Below are 22,386 nucleotides of genomic sequence, written 5' to 3'. Positions count from 1 at the left end.
CAATGCCCAAACATAACGGTGTAGTTCCAACTTCCAACAATTACTATTACTAATTTTAATTAAAATAAACTATAAATAATGATTTCCGTAATTCTCTTAAACGTAGTCCATTAACAAACCATATTCACACACTTGTCTCACTTATCATACCTCATGCATTTTTCCACAAGAAACAAATCTGTACACAATTACTTCATACATACATATACATACACGACATCTATATCTATCTCTCTCCATATATACATTTACCTCAATTTTCAACTTCTTCACACCTCCCATAACTTCTCACCTTCTTCACAACTTATTGGAACTACAATGTCAAAAATAGTAGCAGAAGACGATAATAATAATAATACTCATGGTAAAAATAGAGACGATGATACGTCACCGTTTTACGATCGCCGAGAGACGTCCACGTCAAGTAAACCAACTTCTCCGACTCTCGGCGAGATTTTAAAATATCGCGGTAATCAAAACGAAACAGCGGATCACCATGTGATAGAAATGAGCGATCGAGACGAATCACGCGGTATGCCGTTTATTTTATCATTCCATAATCTAACGTATAGTGTAAAAGTTCGTAGTAAGGTGTCGATTACGGATTTATTTCGAAAACGAGAGAATGCTCCGGCGACGTCCGGCGACGCCGTCGGTAGCGAGAGGTTGTTCTCGCGATCTAAGTTTTTGTTGAAAGATATATCCGGACAAACGCGAGACGGCGAGATATTAGCGGTATTAGGTGCGAGCGGCTCCGGTAAATCGACGTTAATCGATGCGTTAGCGAATCGAATTGCGAAAGGGAGCTTGAAAGGAAAAGTGAAGTTAAACGGTGAACAGTTAGATTCGAAATTGCTTAAAGTTATTTCAGCGTACGTAAGGCAAGATGATCTGTTATATCCGATGTTAACCGTTGAAGAGACGCTAATGTACGCCGCTGAGTTCCGGTTACCACGGACGCTATCAAAGTCGAAAAAGAAGTTAAGAGTTCAGGCGTTAATTGATCAATTAGGGCTACGAAACGCAGCAAAAACAGTTATTGGAGATGAAGGACATAGAGGTGTATCAGGTGGAGAACGACGTCGTGTTTCAATCGGAATCGATATTATTCACGATCCGATTATTTTACTTTTAGACGAGCCGACTTCTGGACTCGATTCGACTAGCGCTTATATGGTGGTGAAGGTTTTGCAACGTATAGCGCAAAGTGGAAGTATTGTGATCATGTCCGTACATCAACCGAGTTATCGAATTCTCGGTATACTTGATCGTTTACTGTTTTTATCTCGTGGACAGACGGTTTACAGCGGTTCACCGAGTAATCTTTCTGTATATTTTTCAGATTTCGGTCATCCGATTCCTGAATGGGAGAATCGGACTGAATTCGCGCTTGATTTGATACGAGAGCTCGAACAATCACCTGGAGGAACAAAAAGCCTAGTCGAATTCAACAAATCATGGCAAAATTTAAAAAGATCACCAAACCATAGCGAAACACCAACACACAATTTATCGCTAAAAGAAGCGATTATTGCTAGCATATCTAGAGGTAAGTTAGTATCAGGTGCAGGTGCAAGTGATAATGATATTAACCCTAACTCATTAGTTCCTACTTTTGCTAATCCAATGTTGATTGAAATGGTGGTTTTATCAAAAAGAATGATTACTAATTCGCGCCGAATGCCTGAATTGTTTTGCGTTCGGTTAGGCGCGGTTTTGGTCACTGGTTTCATCCTCGCAACTGTGTTTTGGAATTTAGATAATTCGCCTAAAGGCGTTAAGGAGCGGTTAGGCTTCTTCGCGTTCGCAATGTCCACCACGTTTTACACGTGTGCAGACGCCTTACCTGTGTTCTTACAAGAACGGTACATTTTCATCAGAGAAACAGCTTACAACGCATACAGACGATCGTCTTACGTTATTTCACACGCGTTAGTCGCAATCCCATCTCTCATTTTTCTAGCATTCGTGTTCTCAGCGATCACATTTTGGGCCGTGGGGCTGGGCGGAGGGTTTTCGGGGTTTATATTTTATTACTTCATAATCCTGGCGTCGTTTTGGTCGGGAAGTTCATTTGTAACATTTCTTTCGGGGGTGGTCCCACACGTTATGATCGGGTACACTATAGTTGTCGCGATTTTGGCGTACTATTTGTTATTTAGTGGTTTCTTTATAAATCGGGATCGAATTCCAGTATACTGGATTTGGTTTCACTACGTTTCACTAGTGAAATACCCGTACGAGGCGGTTTTACAAAACGAGTTTCAGGATCCTGTTCGATGTTTCATGAGAGGAACTCAAATTTTCGACGATAGCCCTCTTCGAGATATTGATTATTCAATGAAGATGAATTTACTACAAAATATGAGTAATACATTAGGGTTTAATATCACAAGTAGCACATGTTTAACAAGTGGTACTGATATACTGCAACAAGAAGGGGTCACTGATTTAAACAAATGGAACTGTTTATGGATCACAGTGGGTTGGGGCTTCTTTTTCAGGATCCTATTTTACTTCAGCTTGTTACTTGGAAGTAAAAATAAGAGGAGTTAAAGTGTAAAAAGATGAAAGTTGATGTACACATGCTAATTTCTCATAGTTATAATATAGTATATTACAGTATAATTGATGTTGACTTTTTAATATTTTTTGGATTGGAAGTGTAATGGAATATTGGGCAGAGTAAAGTTCAAAAATGGAGAAGATTATATACTAAATTGATCGATAAACAAACATATTATGGTGGGGTGTGATTCAATGAATATTTTAGTGAAATTGAATTTATTAGGTAGAATGTGTTAACAATCCATTGATACTCTAAAGCGAATTCAGTAAAGTGTGAAGTATATGTTTGTAAAGAGTTAGATGGGTTGTGGGAGCTGGAAATGAACTTAGTTAACTTGGAATAGGATGTACAGTGTTGAGCGTTTTGCCTGGACGTATAGCACATCTGCGTGCCGTGCATATTGGTGGCGCACCGCGCCATATAGCAGGTCCAGGAAACAAAAGTTGCTCGGTCAGGAAATAGGAGCACTCGGTACATCTGCGCGCCACACAGATGTATGGCGTGCCGCGCGGTAAAGCGTGTGTGCGGGTCAGTAGGCGAGGCATTGTTGTTGCACCACGCAACATGGTGGGGAGCCACGCCATTCTGCACTAAAAGGTGCGAATTTTGACCCAAAAGGTGCTTCGGTTCACAAAACGTTGTACAATTATTCATGGTAATTAAGGTGTGTACATGTTATTTAGCCTATTTTGATTTTTGACACCATTTTAAGGGTGTTGGTTCCCAAGTGATATGACATTTCAATATGGTCATTTTCAAAGGTTGCAACACTCCGGTTGTATCTTTTCGCCCATTATAAATAAGAAACTTAATTACTGAAAATGGGTTAGACATGTTGAACGTTCATACACACATTCTACTCTCTATACTAAGATTTACATTCTACAATACCCTGGGATTATTATCTTTTAGCCAAGACGATAATCTATTCCTTGTCTTATACCAATCAAGACTTCGAATAACCCGTAGCTAATTGGGTCGAAATACTTAAAAAAGTGTTCACGCGATTTAAGTAACAATCTGGTGATCTTATACTCAACCCTACACATATTATTTAACACATACTATATAATGTAGTTGCACATTAAAAATGTTACAAGGGTTATTGGTGTTCTTTAAAAACAAAAATATCAATATAATTTTATGTAATATACACGAACCATTCATACATATAATTTATCTTACTTCTTACAAAAAATTGCCTAAGTAAACATGGTTAGGTGTAAAACTGTTGGAAAATGCAAGTTACTTGTATGAATTAAAGTTAAAAACACACTCGAAACCTTTAGGTTAAAGGTTACCTGCGATCTTTAAATGTGGCTTCGTAATCTATTCTCCCATTTGTTTAAAGATTACAATCTTTAAGTTGAAAGATCATCCACATTCTTACGTTGTACCAACCTAAAATAAATACTCCGTAGCTTTTATTGTTTGGATATTGTAAGTATGAAAAAATGTTTTTTAGACATTATTGTACGTTTATAGTAAGGTAGATAGTATGTGCAAAGGGAGTTTCTACACTAACACGATTTTTAGTACTGATGATGATAGATTCATACATACTTTAAATTAAAGTAATGTATTTTATGAAGTATAATATTATTGCTAATATACATATAAATTGATGGTGCACTAGCTACTTACTCTTGATATATGACAACATGAAATATCGTTTCAATAAAAATGAATAAAGAACAAGTAGGCATCGTTATTTAGGCATGTTTGTTTTTGTGGTAAAATTTTTCGTCCTTACAAATTTCAACCACGGTCCTTGAAAGATGATTCTACTTCGCTCGTTAGTTTAGAACTGTATATACTGATGAAAAATGATACTTGACATCTTCTTAAAAAAAATTGATCGACTATTGACTATAAAGTTTAAAGCATCACAATATGACATATGACATAGTAGTTGGTGAATTAATATCTCACAAAAAATCTTATGTTCAAATAAATGAGGTAACAAAAGAAAGACAGGTAACAGTTACAGAAAAACCTAGTTAAGCTGGAAACGTTTGAGTAAACTTATTCACCATCTCATAGTGGTGGTCACGGGAAAACCTTTTTTATATACCTGTTTTAGTAAATTAGAATTTTAATTACTCCGTAGTAATTAATTATAATTATAATAGTTTAAAACATATACTTTAGAAATCACAGTTTCATGAAACGCTATTATGTGGTATACTAGTATCGTGTAAGGTAGTCTAAACAAGCGAAAGGGAGTGATACACATATTGTTTGAATGAGGAGTTGTAAGTTTACGACAAAATAGATTACGTATCAAAAAGAGCAAAATTTGACAATTTAATTCGGTTTAATGTGAAATGATTTTATTCTTGTTGAGGAAACTTGTTATTTACCTTTAGTTATCGTACAACTTCTCTTTTTGTTAATTACGGTACGTACCTAGCTAGCTAGGATGGTCAAACTTTATGGACACCAAACTCCACTTTAGTATTGCAAATTTTTTAAGGATCATTCTAAACTTTGATTTTAAATTTGTCATAATCATAAATATAATTATAATATACAATTAAATTAAATAATTATTCAAGTGTTCAACAAAATTCATTTGCTTATTCTAGATGATCTATGAGGAAGTTAACATGCACAAAGAATGAAAGTCCATTAACATAGTAACCAAACTTCGGAAAATTGGCTTCAAACCCTATGATGTCTTTATAATTGAGAAATTGTTCAAAATACACTTTTTTTAAGACTTCAAACAAAATACACTTTTTTTTAAAAAAATTGTCTTTTTACACCATTAGATAGACGGAATTTCTGACTATCACCTTTATCTATCGTCTACTACCATTTTTACAAAGTAGTTGACAGTAACAACAAGGTAGTTGACAGTGAGAACAAAGCAGTAGACAGCCAATTACAAGGTAGTTGACCGTCTACTGCCTTGTTGTTATTGTCTACTACCTTGTTGTAGGTGTCGACACCAATAATACATATCAGTCGACACCTACAACAAGGTAGTAGACAGTAACAACAAAGCAGTAGACGGTCAGCTACCATGTAATTGGCTGTCTACTGCTTTGTTTTCACTGTCTACTACCTTGTTGTTACTGTCTACTACTTTGTAAAAATGGTAGTAGACGACAGATAAAGGTGATAGACAGAAATCCCGTCTACCGAATGGTGTAAAAAGGCAATTTTTTAAAAAAAAAAAGTGTATTTTCATCAATTTCCCTTTATAATTTCTTTACCATCATGCTAGTTTTTTTTCTTTAATAATATTTGACCATTTATGAAAAATTGTGACGTAAGCAAGTAAGGCTAAATTTTTTCCTGATGTATGCGCAATCTAATCTAGTTACGCCTAAATTTTTTCATGTTCAGTTTACTCGAAGTGTATGAGTATTTCTACTCATATACGCAATCTAGACTGGTTACCCGTAACCATTTTTGATCATTTTTCGAATCACCTGAAGACATAATTCTATAAAGATCTAAACCTAAGACCTCTTGAGAGAATAAGACCTCTTACGAACTATAATATATATTTTATATATATATATATATATATATATATATATATATATATATATATATATATATATATATATATATATATATATATATATATATATATATATATATATATATATATATATATATATGTTAGATTAGATTATTCCCAGTTTCTCAATCACCATACTAAAATATATAAAGTTGAAAACAGACCTAAACCTTCAGATATCAACATTATGCGAAGAAATTATAACTAACAGAAAAACTTTATCCACAATCTGCCATACACATTGTGCCTCTATAGAAAAGAATGAACATCTGATCTGATTCTAATAAACACAACATACTATATCGTAACTCACTCACCTTTTTCTATCATGATCTTACACTTTTGATCCCTTGTTGAAACTATGCCATGTATAAATTCCAGGCCACTTTCCAGGATCCAGGTGTTAGTTTTGTTACATATTTCAGGGTGCTTATGATAACGAACGGGTCAAAAAATCATTAACAGCGAGACTTGCATCCCCATGGGATACCGCATCGTCCGGCTCTGGCATGAACAGAGTATTAACCGAAGCCTGAAAATCCATAACCAAAATCACATATAGGCTTAATGGACATTCACAACTTTAGATCAGTTTATATATATGTTTTGTTCAACTCGTATGTCTACAACTGGTCTTCTCTAACAGATCAAATGGGCTGACCAAAATAAAGGGTTTTAATCATTCAAAACAAAACAATTTATCAGACTTTGTTCAATGCATAAAACCTTCTGCTTTGATTAATTCAAAAAATTAGAATTATTAGTGTGACAATGTACCTCTAATAATCATATTCAACACGTACATATTTGAAAGTTCAAAGATATGTTTCTGGGTCGACCCGCCCAATTTGACCCATTACTCAACCTCTTGGTTGATGGTCCACATTATAACAAGCTAGGCCAAAGGCATGTTGCTGGTACTAATTTAGTTGACCATACGACAACAAACCCACATAACTATGACCCGTTAGACTAAATTTACGGGTATTTTTATTCTTACAAACCTTTGTGTCAAGCATCATCTCGCCGGAATTTTCCTCCGCAAGACATGCACCATGCGCCTTTAACCATTCTGTGCACTCAACTAATCCTCCACTATCGTTTTCATCAGATGGTTCAGCTGATTGGAAACCAAGAATGTGGGCCACGTAAGACACTGGAATTGTTGGACGATATGAACGGGTCATGCTTTTCACAGCTGCATACCGCATCTTCTCGACGTAAAGATCTACACAAAAAAGCAACTCATCATGTTAACATAGGAATCAAAGTATATCATAGTTCACTATAAATAACATCTTTGAGCTGTTAGCCAACTTTTCTGTCCTGTTTAAAATATAATAGAGCCAAAATCGTCTGACTTTTAATTACATGGGTCACAATATTCCACTTCTGATTTGTATCATTTACTAAAAATAGAAACTCACCCATGAGACAGGTATTCAGATTAGGAGCGTTCCTGTATAATCTGAAAAACAATACGTAATTTCCGGATGTGACGGCTGAACGAACCGCAAGAGCGTGTTTGACACCCGCATCTTGCCTTGATTCAACTGATAATCTATAGATAAAACAGCACTGGTCATGTTGATGTTTATTAACAAGAAAACTAAACATATAGGGAACATAAAAGGTGATATATGCATGAAATTGAATGAATATAAATATGTTACAAACCTAGACATGGCGGATAAGAGATCTCTATTATTATTAGAATGCAAGATGACACAAAGTAAATTGTAGGCAGAAAATTCCCTGTCACATCCCTTAATCCCTTCAGCATAAAGGGTCTGCAATTGTGACTGGCACTGCAATACAAATAAAACATTTTATCAACAAACAAACTCTATATATGCCATAATGGCAAAAAAATGCATTAACCAATTGCATCCACAAAGCAAGTTGGCATCTTTAATATCCCTAACTCCGTATTAGAAAGATGAAATAAACAAACAAGCAGCACCAATTATTAGGGTATAAAGTATAAACGGGTCGGGATATATTTATCTTCTCACACACATTGTTTAAATATCAAACACATATGTTAGTTGAGATCATTAGATACGTGTTGTAATTTCATTAACAAATGGTAGAAAAATATGTAACATATTTATTGATATTGTAAAATAGCCATTATAATGTCACATACATTTCATTGTTCTTTTTCACTTAAAATGGGTATGAAGCCCTCTAAGTACAGATGGTTCTAGCTAGCTATGTATTTACTTGGGTGTATGATTACGACCCTGCTAAGACCAGATCAAGTTTATTGAAGCAAATAGCAATTAACAAAAGATAACAGTCTACTGTCTCTCTACAAAACTGAAAACTAACTATGATCTCATCAAATAAGGTTTACACCTACTTAATTTTGGGGCATCCCTTATATATTAAGAAAAACAGAACTTTTACTAACCCTAACAATTTCAAATAATCCACTAATAATTCCTAATAATTAGGACTGTTTAAAGGCCAATTAAAAACCCTAATTAATAAATCAAGATGATGCGTATCAGCAAGTAAAACAGACTTGTTTTCCGGCCTTCGAAGACATTGTGGTGTCGTTGTAGGTAGCATCTGGTTATTAGGGGAGTCTCAGTTAAGTTTTGCATTATAGTTTTCAATTGGCTTGTATTTGTGGATTGTATTCAGATGTAATTGGGTTTAGATTCAATTGATGTGTCAGATAGATCGTAGGATCTATCAATCAATATAGACTATCAAGTATGACTCAATATTGTAATACTAATAGATCAAAAAAAAAAAGTCAAACCGACCCCTTTTTATGTGGGGGTAAACCAGTAATAATAGGCAGCATTCAAAGTGCTAAACAGATTAAAGCAAATAATAAGTGATATAGTTCTCTACTACATTAAAGACTAACCTGGTTATACTCAGATAAGTCTCCAACTTCAATAGCTAATCGTGCATGAGTTTCATAGACCTGAATTTTTAAACCATGGCACTATTACAAAATGTTTGGACGATAAAAATTTGAAACTTTCAGAGAGACATGTCACACTCTGTGTCTACGTCTGCGATGTTTTACGATAAGTTGCATTTAAGTTAAAGTAAAAGTAAAAAGCATACCTTGGCGGTCAACTCATTGCGTATCCGTTGTACTGTAAGATCTTGTCTAATAGATTTTAGCTGGTCACATTTATACAAATAGTTTTTCTGGGAATCTTGAACCATAAGCAAAGCCTTTTCTAATACTTCCTCTGGTCTTACCTGCAAGCAAAGTAAAACATTAATCTAAACTGCATGTGCCAACTTAAAACTACTTTATTCAGGTGTCTGGATTTGTGTTTGAAATTTATTTATGTTTATTGCAATAACCAGTTCTTAATGCAAGGGAATACAAATATTGCTTCAGATTATCTGGTATTTATGGGTCATATTATTAGCTTTGAATACTCAAATCTAAAACTGGCTACAACAAGCTTGATTATCAAATGTTAAAACAAAACTTGCCTATTTAGTGCCTCCTAACCTAATTTGATTAAGTTTTACTCTCATTTCACAAGATGATACTCGTTTTTTACTCACAAAAATGTCATTTTTGATATCTCATGGACTCACACAACCGATCATCGTGATAAACAGTATCAAATAATCATTTTAAAATCACAAACTGAAGCATCCCTTTACATGTAAACCTTACTTCAACTGAAAAAAAAAAAAAAATGAGAAACAGGCTTACAGTGGCTGGATCTGGGGCAGAAGTAAGGCGCAAGTAACGTTTTTCAATTTCTTGACAAGTTCCTTTAACAGTAAGAGAATCCCAATCGATATCTTCAACTGCCCTGCTTACATCACCATCATCCAAACTGTTACTCTTAGCCAACGCAGATGCAGTCGCCCGTCTAGTGTACAAGTTTCCAGCTCCTAAAGTTTTGTTTTTTGCAAAATTAGGTGCTGATCGATTGCCGTGATTCTTTTCAAAACGCTTTGAACGGCTTTCACGTCTTTTTCTTTCATCAGGTGTATCTGCAAGTGTAATTGCACTTGCATAATATGGTGTAAGGCTTTGTTCTTTATCACTGTCACTTGAGTCATCGTTAATGGATCCAATCCGACCATCACCAATATGTTGTCTCTTAGCTGGCCTAACACCTGCTTTATTTGTTTCTTTTTTATTTGATGATAAATTGAATTTAAAGTTGCTAAATCTATTGTCGTTGTTCTCTAGTTTTCCTGCTGAAAACTGCATTAAAACATAAATAATATATAAATATCTATGTGATAACTTGAAGTTAGACAAACGAAAAATATTCTGAGCAGTAGTAAGCAATTAAAGGCATCTTAAAGCACCTATTTACATCATATATGATATTTGACACACTGATTGTTCATGAAGGATCAAAAAAGATTTAAGATGAACCAAACCTGAGTTCCTGACCTGTTTGACAGGTACCAAAATTACCCATTTGACCCTAGCGGCCAAACCCATTTTGTCAGTTAACAAACCAGCCAAACTGGCCAACTTTGTATCTTTTAACTGTTACTATAAACAAACAGGGGCCTGCTATGGACTCGCAAAGCAAAAAAAAAAAAACAGAGATCATAGTATCATACAGAGAAAAACAAACCTGTTTTTCGTTGTTATAAATGGGACCTCTGTATTTAACACTATCTGGAGTAGAAGATGCTTGTTTCTCAACTGGTTTCTCTTCTGGCAGAGGCTCCCACCTACTTTTGGCCCGCCTGCTTGGACTTCTTCTGCTCTTCATTAATGATGATGGAGAAGTTGAACTATTCAAAGTACTGCAACAACATAAAGGTTTTAAGGACTGATCAAAAAACATACAATATATTTTCTTGTTCACAGAAATATAACAATAACAATGATACTTAAAATCACATCTTTTCTACAGCCAATAATCATACGGCACACAACATTTATAACCATTGTTTAATAGTCTATTATTATGTAAATATGTATATGTATTTGTGTATACAAAGAGAATAGCAGCATACTCATTGTTGGTTGCAGCAGAGTTAGGAAGTGGGAAAAGAGGCTCAATATCCCAGTCTCGTGTTGAAAGAGTACCATCAGTACTTGCCTTAGTAATAACCTAAATAACGAATATAAGTCACAAATTACCATCGGTATAACTCAAAAACTACTTCATGTCATTTAACTCCCATTGCAAAAAAGTTAAAATTAAACACACTTTAGTTAAAACTAGCTGACCTGTTTCAGAACATCTTGGCAAGCTGCCATCTGTTTATCATCCTTGCAACGAGCCAAAGCCCTTTCTACATATCCACGCAGAGACTTAGGAAGCATACCAGCCTGCAAGAATAACATTATTATTGCTTATAAGTAAAGGTGTTAAAGTTAGGTCATAATAAAATGATAATAACAAAAATCACTTCTATTTAGTCCAGATATAGTCTCACCTTAAGTGATGAATCAGCAGGTGAATGTGATGATGCATTATCACTAGGCTTGGGAAGTGAAACACTAACATAAGCGGGTTTTGTGACTCCAATTGTAGAATTATTATTTTTGGGCAAATTGGAAGAGATTCTAGGGTTTGTTGGAATCTGCACATTGTTTACCCGGCCTGAATTAAAGGGAGCAGCAGTTTGAAGAGGGGGAGGTGGTGGCAGAGATGGTTGATAAGTGTGGGCCACCACTTGAGAAGCTGAATATTGTACACTTGGTTGTTGAGGAAGTTCATGATTATGTTGATTCTGGAAGGTTCCAGGAATGGGATTTAGATCCGGAGGCTTCTGATAATTTGATTGCACAGTATTAACATGATAATTTGGGTAACTTTGACTACTTTGTTTCCAATATCCTTCTTGGACATTGCTAACTGGTTCACTAGGCTGAGAATAAAATCATGAATACGTAACTTAGTCCATGTCACAAGGGATTTACTATATCTAGCAAAACCATGGCCACTGAAAAATATAGAACAATCTACAACATAGACACATCGCACATAGTTACCAGTCCAAGATGCAGTTTAAAAATAGCTGTAAAAATAGTGCAATCTATCCGTTAGTTTCTAAGGAACAAAAGTACGGAGAACATAGATAACATGTCAAAAGAGGTAAATGATGTGGTGAAATGCCATATATATAAATTAAACCATTACCGGACCTCAAAAACTTAGGTTAGAGTGATGTTGGACCATAAATGAAAGCTCATAAAGTCTCACTTGGACAAAAACAGTAATTAGCAATACCTAAATAGCAAGAAGTTAATGAAATCACGTTGGCCCTTATATATGAGTAGTTTCTAGGAATTGTTGGACCAATCTTGACATAAAGTAATAGTTAGAGGTTTATTTTGTGAAATTATCTCAAATGGATTTGAGGAGGTGGAACATGTGAACGGATAACAAGTGGGCTAGCCGTCATTGTTTTCAATTTTGCTTCTTCCTTGACTTTTCTACTTTATTCTAGACTTGACTATCCTAGATGATTCTAGACTTGGTTATCCTAGATTATTCTAGACTAGACTTGATTAACTTAATGGATAAGGTTAATCAACTATAAATAGGGATGTAATAAGGAGATTGTAATAAGAGTTTTTCTATAATTGGAGAAGGATTTTCAATAAGTTCTTGTTCTTAAATTTTACTATTCTGTCTTATAATCTGGTACCAAATTTCTTCAATTGGTATCAGAGCTGAGTTACAAAAGGGATCGTGTTGTTGATCAAAAGGACTAGATCAATCACCAGATTCTAAGACAGAAAAATACGAGCGTCGATCGAAGACCAGATTCATGGGGGATATTATCAATACCTCGGATGCAATCAAGGATACCAGCCATCTTACGTTCCAGTGCCCTATCCTAACTGCGACCAATTATCCCATCTGGTCGCTTAGGATCAAAGCGATTTTTAAGGCACATTGAATCTGGGAATCAATTGAACCTGGAACTGATGTCGATCAAAAAAAGGATAATGCTGCAATCGCTTATCTGTATCAGTCTTTACCTGAAGACTTGATTCTTCAAGTTGCAGGTTGCACCCATGCGAAGGAAATCTGGGATGCAATCAAGACCCGTCACCTTGGAGTTGAACGAGTAATGGAGGCTAGGCTTCAAACTCTTAAAGCTGAATTTGAAGCAGCAAGGATGAAAGATAACGAAAAAATTGATGATTTTGCAGCAAAACTTTCTGGAATTGCCTCAAAATCAGCTGCACTTGGAACCGTCATTGAGGAAACCACGTTGGTGAGAAAAATATTAACTGTCATACCAGAAAAATTCTTAAATATGGCAGCCACTATCGAACAACTGGTTGATCTCAAAACGGTGAAATTCCAGGAAGTTGTGGGTAGGCTAAAAGCTTACGAAGAACGAACCAGTCTAAAGACTACAAATAACAGCCATGACCAACTTCTGTTGTCCTATGAAGGATGGGACTCAAGAAAGAAAAGGGAAAACAACTTTGGTCGAGGTCGAGGTCGAGGGAATGGCCAAGACACCCGGGGTAGGGGCCGAGGTCGTGGACAGTTTGGTGGTCGAGGAAGGGGTTCAAGCCGCGGACAAAACTTTTTTGCTGGTAGACAAATAACTGAAAACTTAACTAAAGATCGATCAAAGCTGCAGTGTTTTCGATGTGATGCATTTGGACACTTCTCATCCGATTGTCCAACACGAAAGAAAGGAGAACAAGCAAATTTGACTCAAGCTAGATCAACCGAACTACCAGTGGCTAATGATGACAGACCTGCACTATTGATGTCCGTAGCCAATCAAAGAAGCGAGAAGGAAGTAATTCATCCAAGTGAAAAGAAGGTTTTTCCAGCAAAGTATGAGTCACATGATGGTGGAGAAAACATGTGGTACTTGGATACTGGAGCAACAAACCACATGACAGGAAACAAAGGACTGTTTTCAAAACTTGATACGGATATTGGTGGTACAGTGAGATTTGGGGATAACTCGTGTGTGGATATAGAAGGAAGAGGATCTATTCTTTTAGCATGTAAGAATGGTGAACAACGTTTGTTGACCGACATACTTTATATCCCATACTTAAAGACTAACATATTTAGTCTTGGGCAAGCTGAAGAAGGGGGTTGTGTAATCTTGATCAAACATGGTTTCTTATATATGTTTGAGGTAGATGGATCGCTGCTAATGAAGGTTCAAAGGTCCCCTAATCGGTTGCATAAAATTAATCTCGAGGTTGGGACACCAATCTGTTTACATGCCAAGATTGATGATCCAGCATGGTTATGGCATGCCCGTCTCGGTCATGTGAACTTTGATACAATAAAGCGGCTAGGGACCAACAATCTAGTGGATGGAGTGCCGGTTATTGATCACCCTACACAGATGTGTGAAGCATGTTTAGCAGGGAAACATTCACGACGAAGTTTTCCTGTCCAGACGGCTTTTAGAGCCCAAAATCCACTGGAACAGGTTTATGCAGACCTGTGCGGACCCATATCCCCTGCCACCCAAGCGGGAAACAAGTACGTTATGCTGATTGTTGATGATCACAGCAGGTTTATGTGGTCTTTCATGTTAAAAACCAAAGGAGAGGCATTTGAGCAATTCAAGAAATTCAAGGCGATTGCTGAAAATCAATATGGAAGGAAAATAAAGGTCCTTAGAACTGATCGGGGAGGAGAATTTACATCCAACGAGTTCAATCAGTATTGTGATTATGCTGGAATCACAAGACAGTTGACTGCACCTTACACGCCACAGCAGAATGGTATCGTTGAAAGGCGAAATCGAACAGTGATGAGCACAACAAGGAGTATTCTTAAAGCAATGAATATGCCACAAAGTTTCTGGGCTGAAGCAGTACGTCACTCGGTTTATATTCTAAACAGGTTGCCCACGAAGATTCTGAAAAATCAAACACCATATGAGGCTTTAAAAGGAAGAAGACCAAATCTTGATCATTTACGGGTGTTTGGATGTGTTGGATATGTGAAAGTACCTTCAGATCAAGTAAAAAAACTTGATGACAGAAGTATTCCTATGGTTTATTTAGGAACTGAACCAGGAACTAAGGCACATCGTATGTATGATCCCGAGAAGATGAAAATAGTAATCAGTCGAGATGTGGAATTTGATGAAGCACGCAAATGGGATTGGCATTCCGGAGTAGAATACAATCAAGAACCTAATCACAAAGGAGAATTCGTGATACATATAAACCCCGGTGAAGTTTTCTCGGCTGATCAAAATTCCGAAAATGGGCCTACTGAACCAGGCAGCCCAAGTAGCTCATATAGCCCACAAAGCGGTAACTCCTCAAGTCAAGGAAGATCGACCAATGAGGAAAGCATAACCCATTCTGATGTTAGCAGTCCTGAAACAACAGTAAAACAACGAGGACCTATGCTGTCTCGTCTCCCGACAGATACAGTCAATGAGTCAGATCCATCTATGGCAGAAGAGGAGACATATGATGATACACCACCACGAGGTTGGAAAAATCAAAGTGATGTATATGATCTTCTTCTTACTGAAGGAGAACCAACAAATTTCAGGGAAGCTACAAGATATAAAGAATGGCAGCAAGCTATGGAAGGTGAAATAGCTTCCATTGAAAGGAATAATACTTGGGAGTTAATGGATCTACTTCAAGGACACCGACCTATTGGACTAAAATGGGTATACAAAATTAAAAGGGATGCAAAAGGAAATGTCACACGACATAAAGCACGGCTAGTTGTCAAAGGCTACATCCAGACACATGGTGTAGACTTTGACGAGGTATTCGCACCCGTAGCTAGACTTGAGACTGTTAGACTTATTCTAGCTTTGGCAGCCCAAAGAGGGTGGGATGTTCATCACCTAGATGTTAAAACAGCATTTCTACACGGTGACCTCAAGGAAGAAGTCTTCGTATCTCAACCGGAAGGTTTTGTGATAAAAGGGAAGGAACAAAAGGTGTACAGACTGTCAAAGGCTCTCTATGGCCTGAAGCAAGCCCCACGTGCTTGGAATACAAAATTAGATGGAGTTCTAAAGGAATATGGATTTCGAAGGTGTAAGCTTGAACAAGCTGTATACACAAAAAGAACACAAGAAGGATCACTTTTGGTAGGAATTTATGTTGATGATTTGATTGTAACGGGTAATAACCTGGAGAAAATCAAACAATTCAAAAGGCAAATGGAAGATAAATTCGAGATGAGTGATTTGGGCTTACTTTCTTATTATCTCGGACTCGAAGTAATACAAGACATAGATGGAATAAAAATTCATCAATCAAGATATGCTAAAAGAATCCTAGAGGAATCAGGAATGTGGGAGTGCAATTTCACCAAATATCCAATGGGACCAGGTCTGAAGTTAATGAAAGATGATGGCAGCAAATGTGTTGATGCAACTGAATACCGGAAAACAATTGGATGCCTTCGGTATTTAACTCATACACGGCCGGATCTTGCATACTCGGTGAGATATGCAAGTAGGTATATGCAAACTCCTAAAATTACTCATCTTCAAGCTGTTAAGCAAATTCTCAGGTACTTGAAAGGTACAGTAGACCTGGGTATTCACTATCGAAGGAATGGTAGCAATAACCTACTTGGATTTAGTGACAGCAGCTTCTCGGTGGACCCAGATGATGGAAAGGGTACTACTGGATTAGTGTTCTACTTTGATGATGGACCTATTGCTTGGAATTCACAAAAACAACAAACAGTGGCCTTATCATCCTGCGAAGCAGAATTTATGGCTGCTACTGCAGCAGCTTGTCAAGCAATATGGTTAAGGGGACTCTTAGCTGAAATAACTGGAAGAAAAGAAGAACAAGTCGTGATCAAAGTTGATAATAAGTCAGCAATATCATTGATGAAAAATCCGGTATTTCATGGAAGAAGTAAGCATATCGACACACGGTATCATTTCATACGAGAATGTGTTGAAATGGAGAAGATTAAAGTTGAACACATCAGTAGGGATCAGCAACGGGCTAATATTCTTACAAAAGCATTGCCGAAGTTAAAGTTTGCTGAAATGAGAGAGATTCTTGGGGTTCAAAGGATTGAAGACTCAAAGAAATAAATGATTACTCAAGGTCAAGATTGGGGGGTGATTGTTGGACCAATCTTGACATAAAGTAATAGTTAGGTTTATTTTGTGAAATTATATCTCAAATGGATTTGAGGAGGTGGAACATGTGAACGGATAACAAGTGGGCTAGCCGTCATTGTTTTCAATTTTGCTTCTTCCTTGACTTTTCTACTTTATTCTAGACTTGACTATCCTAGATGATTCTAGACTTGGTTATCCTAGATTATTCTAGACTAGACTTGATTAACTTAATGGATAAGGTTAATCAACTATAAATAGGGATGTAATAAGGAGATTGTAATAAGAGTTTTTCTATAATTGGAGAAGGATTTCCAATAAGTTCTTGTTCTTAAATTTTACTATTCTGTCTTATAATCTGGTACCAAATTTCTTCAGGAATTGAAATACAAAATTAGGCAAAAGCAAATTTCAAATAAACCACCTTTACATAGCAAAATACAAAAATGCCCAAAATAGAAAACAGTGACCAAAAACGGCAACTATAAAATGGAAAAATAACCACGGTTAAAGATCAAAGGATGTCCTTCTAATTAATTCATGCGTACCAAATAACAAGTTTTTGAGGAAGAAAAAGGAGTTGACGAAACTTCCCTATTGCAGCATTTTGCGTAAGCGCATAGAGAAGTAAAAAAGGGCTAAATGTATTACCTTGTTTCACTAAATGTAGTTGTATGTTGTGATGTACTGATGTAACACATACTTTCTTTACAGGTTTTTATCAGATAAAGTTTAGATGAAATTAAGAAATACATTTAATACAGCATAACAAAATGAGCTTCCAGCCCAATAACCTACTAATTTACGTTTACATCAACTGTGGTGCTCTTAATTACTACCCACAACAAAGAGGATTTTCTATTTATGAATGTGCATAAAAGTGTGAATGGTTGCACGTATCTATTTCTGGATGTGCATACAGACTTATGTAAGTGTGGACGTATGCATGCATGTATGCAACTTAATACTACCAAAGATAGACATCAGATATTCTCTGGTTTTATGGATACACATGTCAAATTTGATCATAAGTAGACAATACTAAGAGAGAACTTATGATCATGGATCTAACTAAAGGCTGCTGCCTTTACTTGTAGGTCATAATGTGGACTGTCCTATTGCAAAGAGGTACCGTTCATGACACAAACCTCGACCGTCCACACATAAAGTAGAAATCTTGCATCTTTTCATGCCTCATCTTAACCCACCAATTATTCTCACACAGCCTAGTACGTGTTAAACCTAGTGAGCTAATGCACTGTCTCCAGTAACTCCATAAAAATATACACTGTAAGTAATAACTAAATATGGGTAAATAATGATTCTACATTTTTTACCAAATTAAGACGACCTAATATCTATAAAAAAAAAAAAGTAACAAATTAAATGATTCAAATTTGTTCACTAGAAACAGTATCTCTAAAACTCCGTCAAGAAATATCCCTTCTAATCCTAATGACTTTACTATTTTTCTGTTTGATGACCAGCAGTGGATGGAAGAAGTGTAAGAGAGTGTGTGTGTGTGTGTGTGTGTGTGTGTGTGTGAGACAGAGAGAGAGGGAGGGAGAGGAGAGAGATTGGGTCAATATCTATCATGAAGTAAGGTAGCATGATTTGTATTGCAAATTTAGATAACAAACATGACCCATTACCGAATTACAGAACCGGTTTTGGAAACTTGTAGAGGATCTTGAAATTACATTAAACTGCGCAAACATAAAATTGATCGCAAAGCAAGTTCTTAAGCCAGGATAACAGAAATGCACAAGAAAACACATTGGCACAACATGCGAAAGAATATGTTGTCAGGGATTACCTGAAGGAACATAATTCTAATGGGCCAAATTTTACAAGTAGCAACATTGAAGGAAGGAATGTATATTTAGATGAGTTAAAATATATATTAAAAAACAACAGCTTAACTACATCTTATATGTATGGTCGACTTGTTCTTGTGCGCCACAATGAATGCATTCTTATTCAATAACTCGGGAACATTAGACAATAAAACTAGCAGAAAATTATGACTTTTAGATATATTCACTTATCAATGACTATTAACATAAATTTTATTCAAAATTAGCAAGTATGTCACATTGTTTGATAGATATTGCCCATTTACTTTCTATCCTTCTATGCAATATGAGAGCACCTAGACCAACCACACGAATAGGAATAATGATGGTCTAGAGTATATCTGTTGCCACTGTTGGACTAGCCCCATCTTTATAGCCCCGAGCAAGGTTTAAAAAAACGGAAACGTGCCTCGAGGCGTTTTCCCTTTGTGAGGCGAGGCGTATGCCTCGAGGCGAACCGAGGCGTACGTTCGAGGCGGAGTTAAAAAAATACATAAAAAATTATTAGATATATATAATCGATAATATATAATATATAATATATAATTAACAGGGACTGTTATCATCATTTTATTAAAGTTTCAAGGGTGTATATATAGTTTTTTCTTATTATTAAAGTTTAGTAAAACTTTAGGGGCTGTAATTGAAATTTGATAAAAGAAAAATAAATTAAAATATTTAAATATATAAAGATATACGCAGTATAGATAAGATTAGATCAGAATCAGATCTGTGCTTCTTTCTTCTTTTCAATTACGGATTCAACAAACTAAGCCTTCACCTACCTCTTCTTCTTTTCAATTACGGATTCAACAAACTAAGCCTTCTTTTCAATTACCAGATCTAAGCCTTCATCTACCTCTTCTTCTCATTCACGGATTCAACAAACTAAGCCTTCACCTACCACTTCACCTAATTTAGCCGCCACAATTTTCCCGCTATTTTTTCTAAGGGGCGTACGTTTTTTCTAAAAAATTGAGGCGTACGATTTTCAGTGTGAGGCGCAAGTGTGAGGCGTCCGTTTTTATTCAGCAATGAGGCGTTCGTTTCGAAACGGTGAATTGCAATTTCGTAGTGAGGCGCGCCTCGAGGCGTATGAGGCGTACGTTTTTTTAAACTATGGCCCCGAGGAATATTATATGTAGCTTTGTAGGTTATACATACTCTTATTCTAAACCTAATCAAAAGGGTTCTAATAAAAAAAAAAAGATATCTACACGTTGATGACGATAGCTATAACTTCTAAAACACATCAAACCTTGGCAAATAACATGGCTGCTAGGTGCCTAGGATTGATGAATAGTGTGAAGTTTTAATATCGTATTATATTCAGGACATAGTGCAACCCGTGTATGTGGTAAACCTAGAATCCTCGGAAGACCATATCCACTATAGAGACATCTATTAGACAGTTGGGATAAATTAGCCTCCTATAATCCAAGTTTGCATAAGTAGCTCCTCACAGTTATTCATTTGGCAATAACTAAACTAAAATACAAGTATAAGTACGCAATAGTATATGCGGAAAACTATCCCCAAACCTGCACTGAGGGCAACTCAGATAAGCCAGCTTCTGGCCTCCAAGATGATGGTGCAGTAGATGTCGCCAGTTGTTGACTACTGGGAGCAGAATAACCACCTGCAACAGCAGGTACAGAAGACACTAAATTGGATGCACTTGTAGAAGATACATTTTCTGTCCCGGGAGCACACGTGACTTCCGTTTGGCTGTAATAATCTGTCCATTGTTTATAATCAGGTTGATATTGAGGTGCTGCAGGAGCATTTTGAGTATTATTATAAGCACCGTTAGATTCAGCAGTGTAATTTGGATATTGATGACCATAACTTGCATAGCTTCCTTGATTCCATGTGCTCACCGTCTGATTATTATTGTAATTCGCACTTGGGTAACCACCAGATGTCTGATAATCACCAGGATTGTAATAAGTTGTGGAATAACTTGTGGGGCCGGGATACGACCCTGTATTCTGAAATGAAGAAATAGGCTGTTGAGGAGCACCTGTACTTTGATAAGCTCCTGCAGGTTGACCATATGTTTGATTCGCTTGCTGCTGTGGGTACGATTGATTCGTCTGCTGCTGCGGGTATGATTGACTTGTCTGCTGCTGGGGGTATGATTGATTTGGCTGTTGCTGGTAGCTGCTATAGTAACTTGCATAATTTGTGTTTGCATATCCATATGGGTCACTATTAGGGTATGATGCATAGTTGGCATATTCTAAACTGGACGCCCCAGAACTTGAAACGGTACCAGCAGATGGTTGTTGATTTGAGTGTGATTCTGGATGTTGATCATGGTTGTAGCTAGACCAGGTTGCAGATTCAGAGCCAGTAGGCGGGGCATAATAAGATGTTGCATGCGTTTGGTTCGGATCAGCCGCACGATGCTATCAAAATAAAATAAAAATAAGGTAAGAAACTTGAATTACACCATTCCGTATCACTAAAGAGAAGTAGCATTCTAGCAATTAGTTACTCGTTCAAATTAGATATACGTGATGTGCATTAACAACAATAACTATTGTATCATCTAGACCAAATCGTATCTTGTAGAAAACAATGCTTTCTTATAGCTCATTCAGTCCACATTGTGAAATTTATGTTATATTGACATAAACAACATTACTTAACTTTACCAAAACTGTTTTCCGTCTATTACTACAAAACGGCGTAAATGCTTTTTCTAAGTAACGAAACACTATGGCATATAATTATCATGATAACTACAGTTTCCAATACCCAAACCCTAAAGACATGTCAATCACATTATAAAAACTACTTTTATTCAAACTATCCATATCTATCTAATCTATATACATACAGAGTTCAACAATGGATACCTCAAGTGAAGTATTAGGATCCAGTGTGGTTATTGTATCAGCAACTCCTGTTTGATTCATCATATCATCATAAACAACAACACCACCTGCTTACAGCAATTAAAAAAAAAAAAACATAAATTAGCTTAAAATCTCAAATTTTAATATACTTAAAAAATATCAGCCTAAGATAATACAGCTACAAATTGATCATTATAATAACAAATAGTTAAACGAAAACCCTAACGAATAAATTAGCTAAAAATAATAAATCAAACTTACAAATCGTAGCCGGCGATATTATTAGTTGGAGGATGAATTAAAAAACTTGATGAAAAATCTAATAGGAAGAATAAATTAATAATCAGAAAGGAGTGGGGATTACAAAGAATGAAAAATATATAAGAATTTATGAAGGTAAGATCGAAGAGAAATAGAGAAGGATATAAAATTGGGGGATTTAATTTAATTAGTGAAAGAAAGAAAGAAGGGTGGTCTACGTTGGGTCCAAATTGGGGGTTTTCTTTTTCTGGGCGGTGATGCAAGTAG

At 36.2% G+C, this 22,386-nt stretch overlaps 2 protein-coding genes across 3 annotated transcripts; one reads left to right on the top strand and one right to left on the bottom strand.

The window, feature by feature from the left end:
* Positions 1-534: 534 nt before the first annotated feature.
* On the top strand, positions 535-2,674 carry LOC139867068 (ABC transporter G family member 6-like). The gene has a single exon (XM_071855395.1). It carries the CDS (start codon positions 535-537, stop codon positions 2,554-2,556), a length of 2,022 nt encoding a protein of 673 aa, XP_071711496.1. The 3' UTR covers positions 2,557-2,674.
* A 3,605-nt stretch (positions 2,675-6,279) lies between these two features.
* Positions 6,280-22,386, bottom strand: LOC139867691 (SAC3 family protein A). Of its 2 annotated transcripts, XM_071856055.1 has the most exons (14): positions 22,120-22,386; positions 21,859-21,944; positions 20,536-21,405; positions 11,511-11,945; positions 11,302-11,403; positions 11,085-11,182; positions 10,697-10,871; positions 9,808-10,311; positions 9,195-9,335; positions 8,989-9,048; positions 7,782-7,912; positions 7,532-7,665; positions 7,109-7,332; positions 6,280-6,636 (listed from the first exon to the last, which is right to left on the bottom strand). In XM_071856055.1, the coding sequence occupies exons 2-14, from the start codon at positions 21,919-21,921 to the stop codon at positions 6,535-6,537; spliced, it is 3,039 nt and encodes a 1,012-aa protein (XP_071712156.1). In that variant the 5' UTR covers positions 21,922-21,944; positions 22,120-22,386; the 3' UTR covers positions 6,280-6,534. The 2 variants fall into 2 exon arrangements, with proteins under 2 accessions (XP_071712156.1, XP_071712157.1); XM_071856056.1 differs by lacking the exons at positions 21,859-21,944; positions 22,120-22,386 and having other exon boundaries at positions 20,536-20,919; positions 21,018-21,178.

The sequence above is a fragment of the Rutidosis leptorrhynchoides genome, chromosome 9 (assembly GCF_046630445.1).
Source record: "Rutidosis leptorrhynchoides isolate AG116_Rl617_1_P2 chromosome 9, CSIRO_AGI_Rlap_v1, whole genome shotgun sequence".
Classification (NCBI taxonomy): Eukaryota; Viridiplantae; Streptophyta; class Magnoliopsida; order Asterales; family Asteraceae; genus Rutidosis; species Rutidosis leptorrhynchoides.
Note: the sequence above shows the minus strand (reverse complement) of the source record. Positions and strands in the feature narration are given on the sequence as shown.

Bases quoted from the DNA above. Each gene is read 5' to 3' on its own strand.
- LOC139867068 (XM_071855395.1), top strand. From the start codon at position 535: ATGCCGTTTATTTTATCATTCCATAATCTAACGTATAGTGTAAAAGTT.
- LOC139867691 (XM_071856055.1), bottom strand. From the start codon at position 21,921: ATGATGAATCAAACAGGAGTTGCTGATACAATAACCACACTGGATCCT. The intron at 11,404-11,510 runs GTGAGACTATAT...TTATTCTTGCAG, and splicing joins CTGCTGATTCATCACTTAAG to GCTGGTATGCTTCCTAAGTC. The intron at 7,333-7,531 runs GTGAGTTTCTAT...TTTTTTGTGTAG, and splicing joins TCTGAATACCTGTCTCATGG to ATCTTTACGTCGAGAAGATG.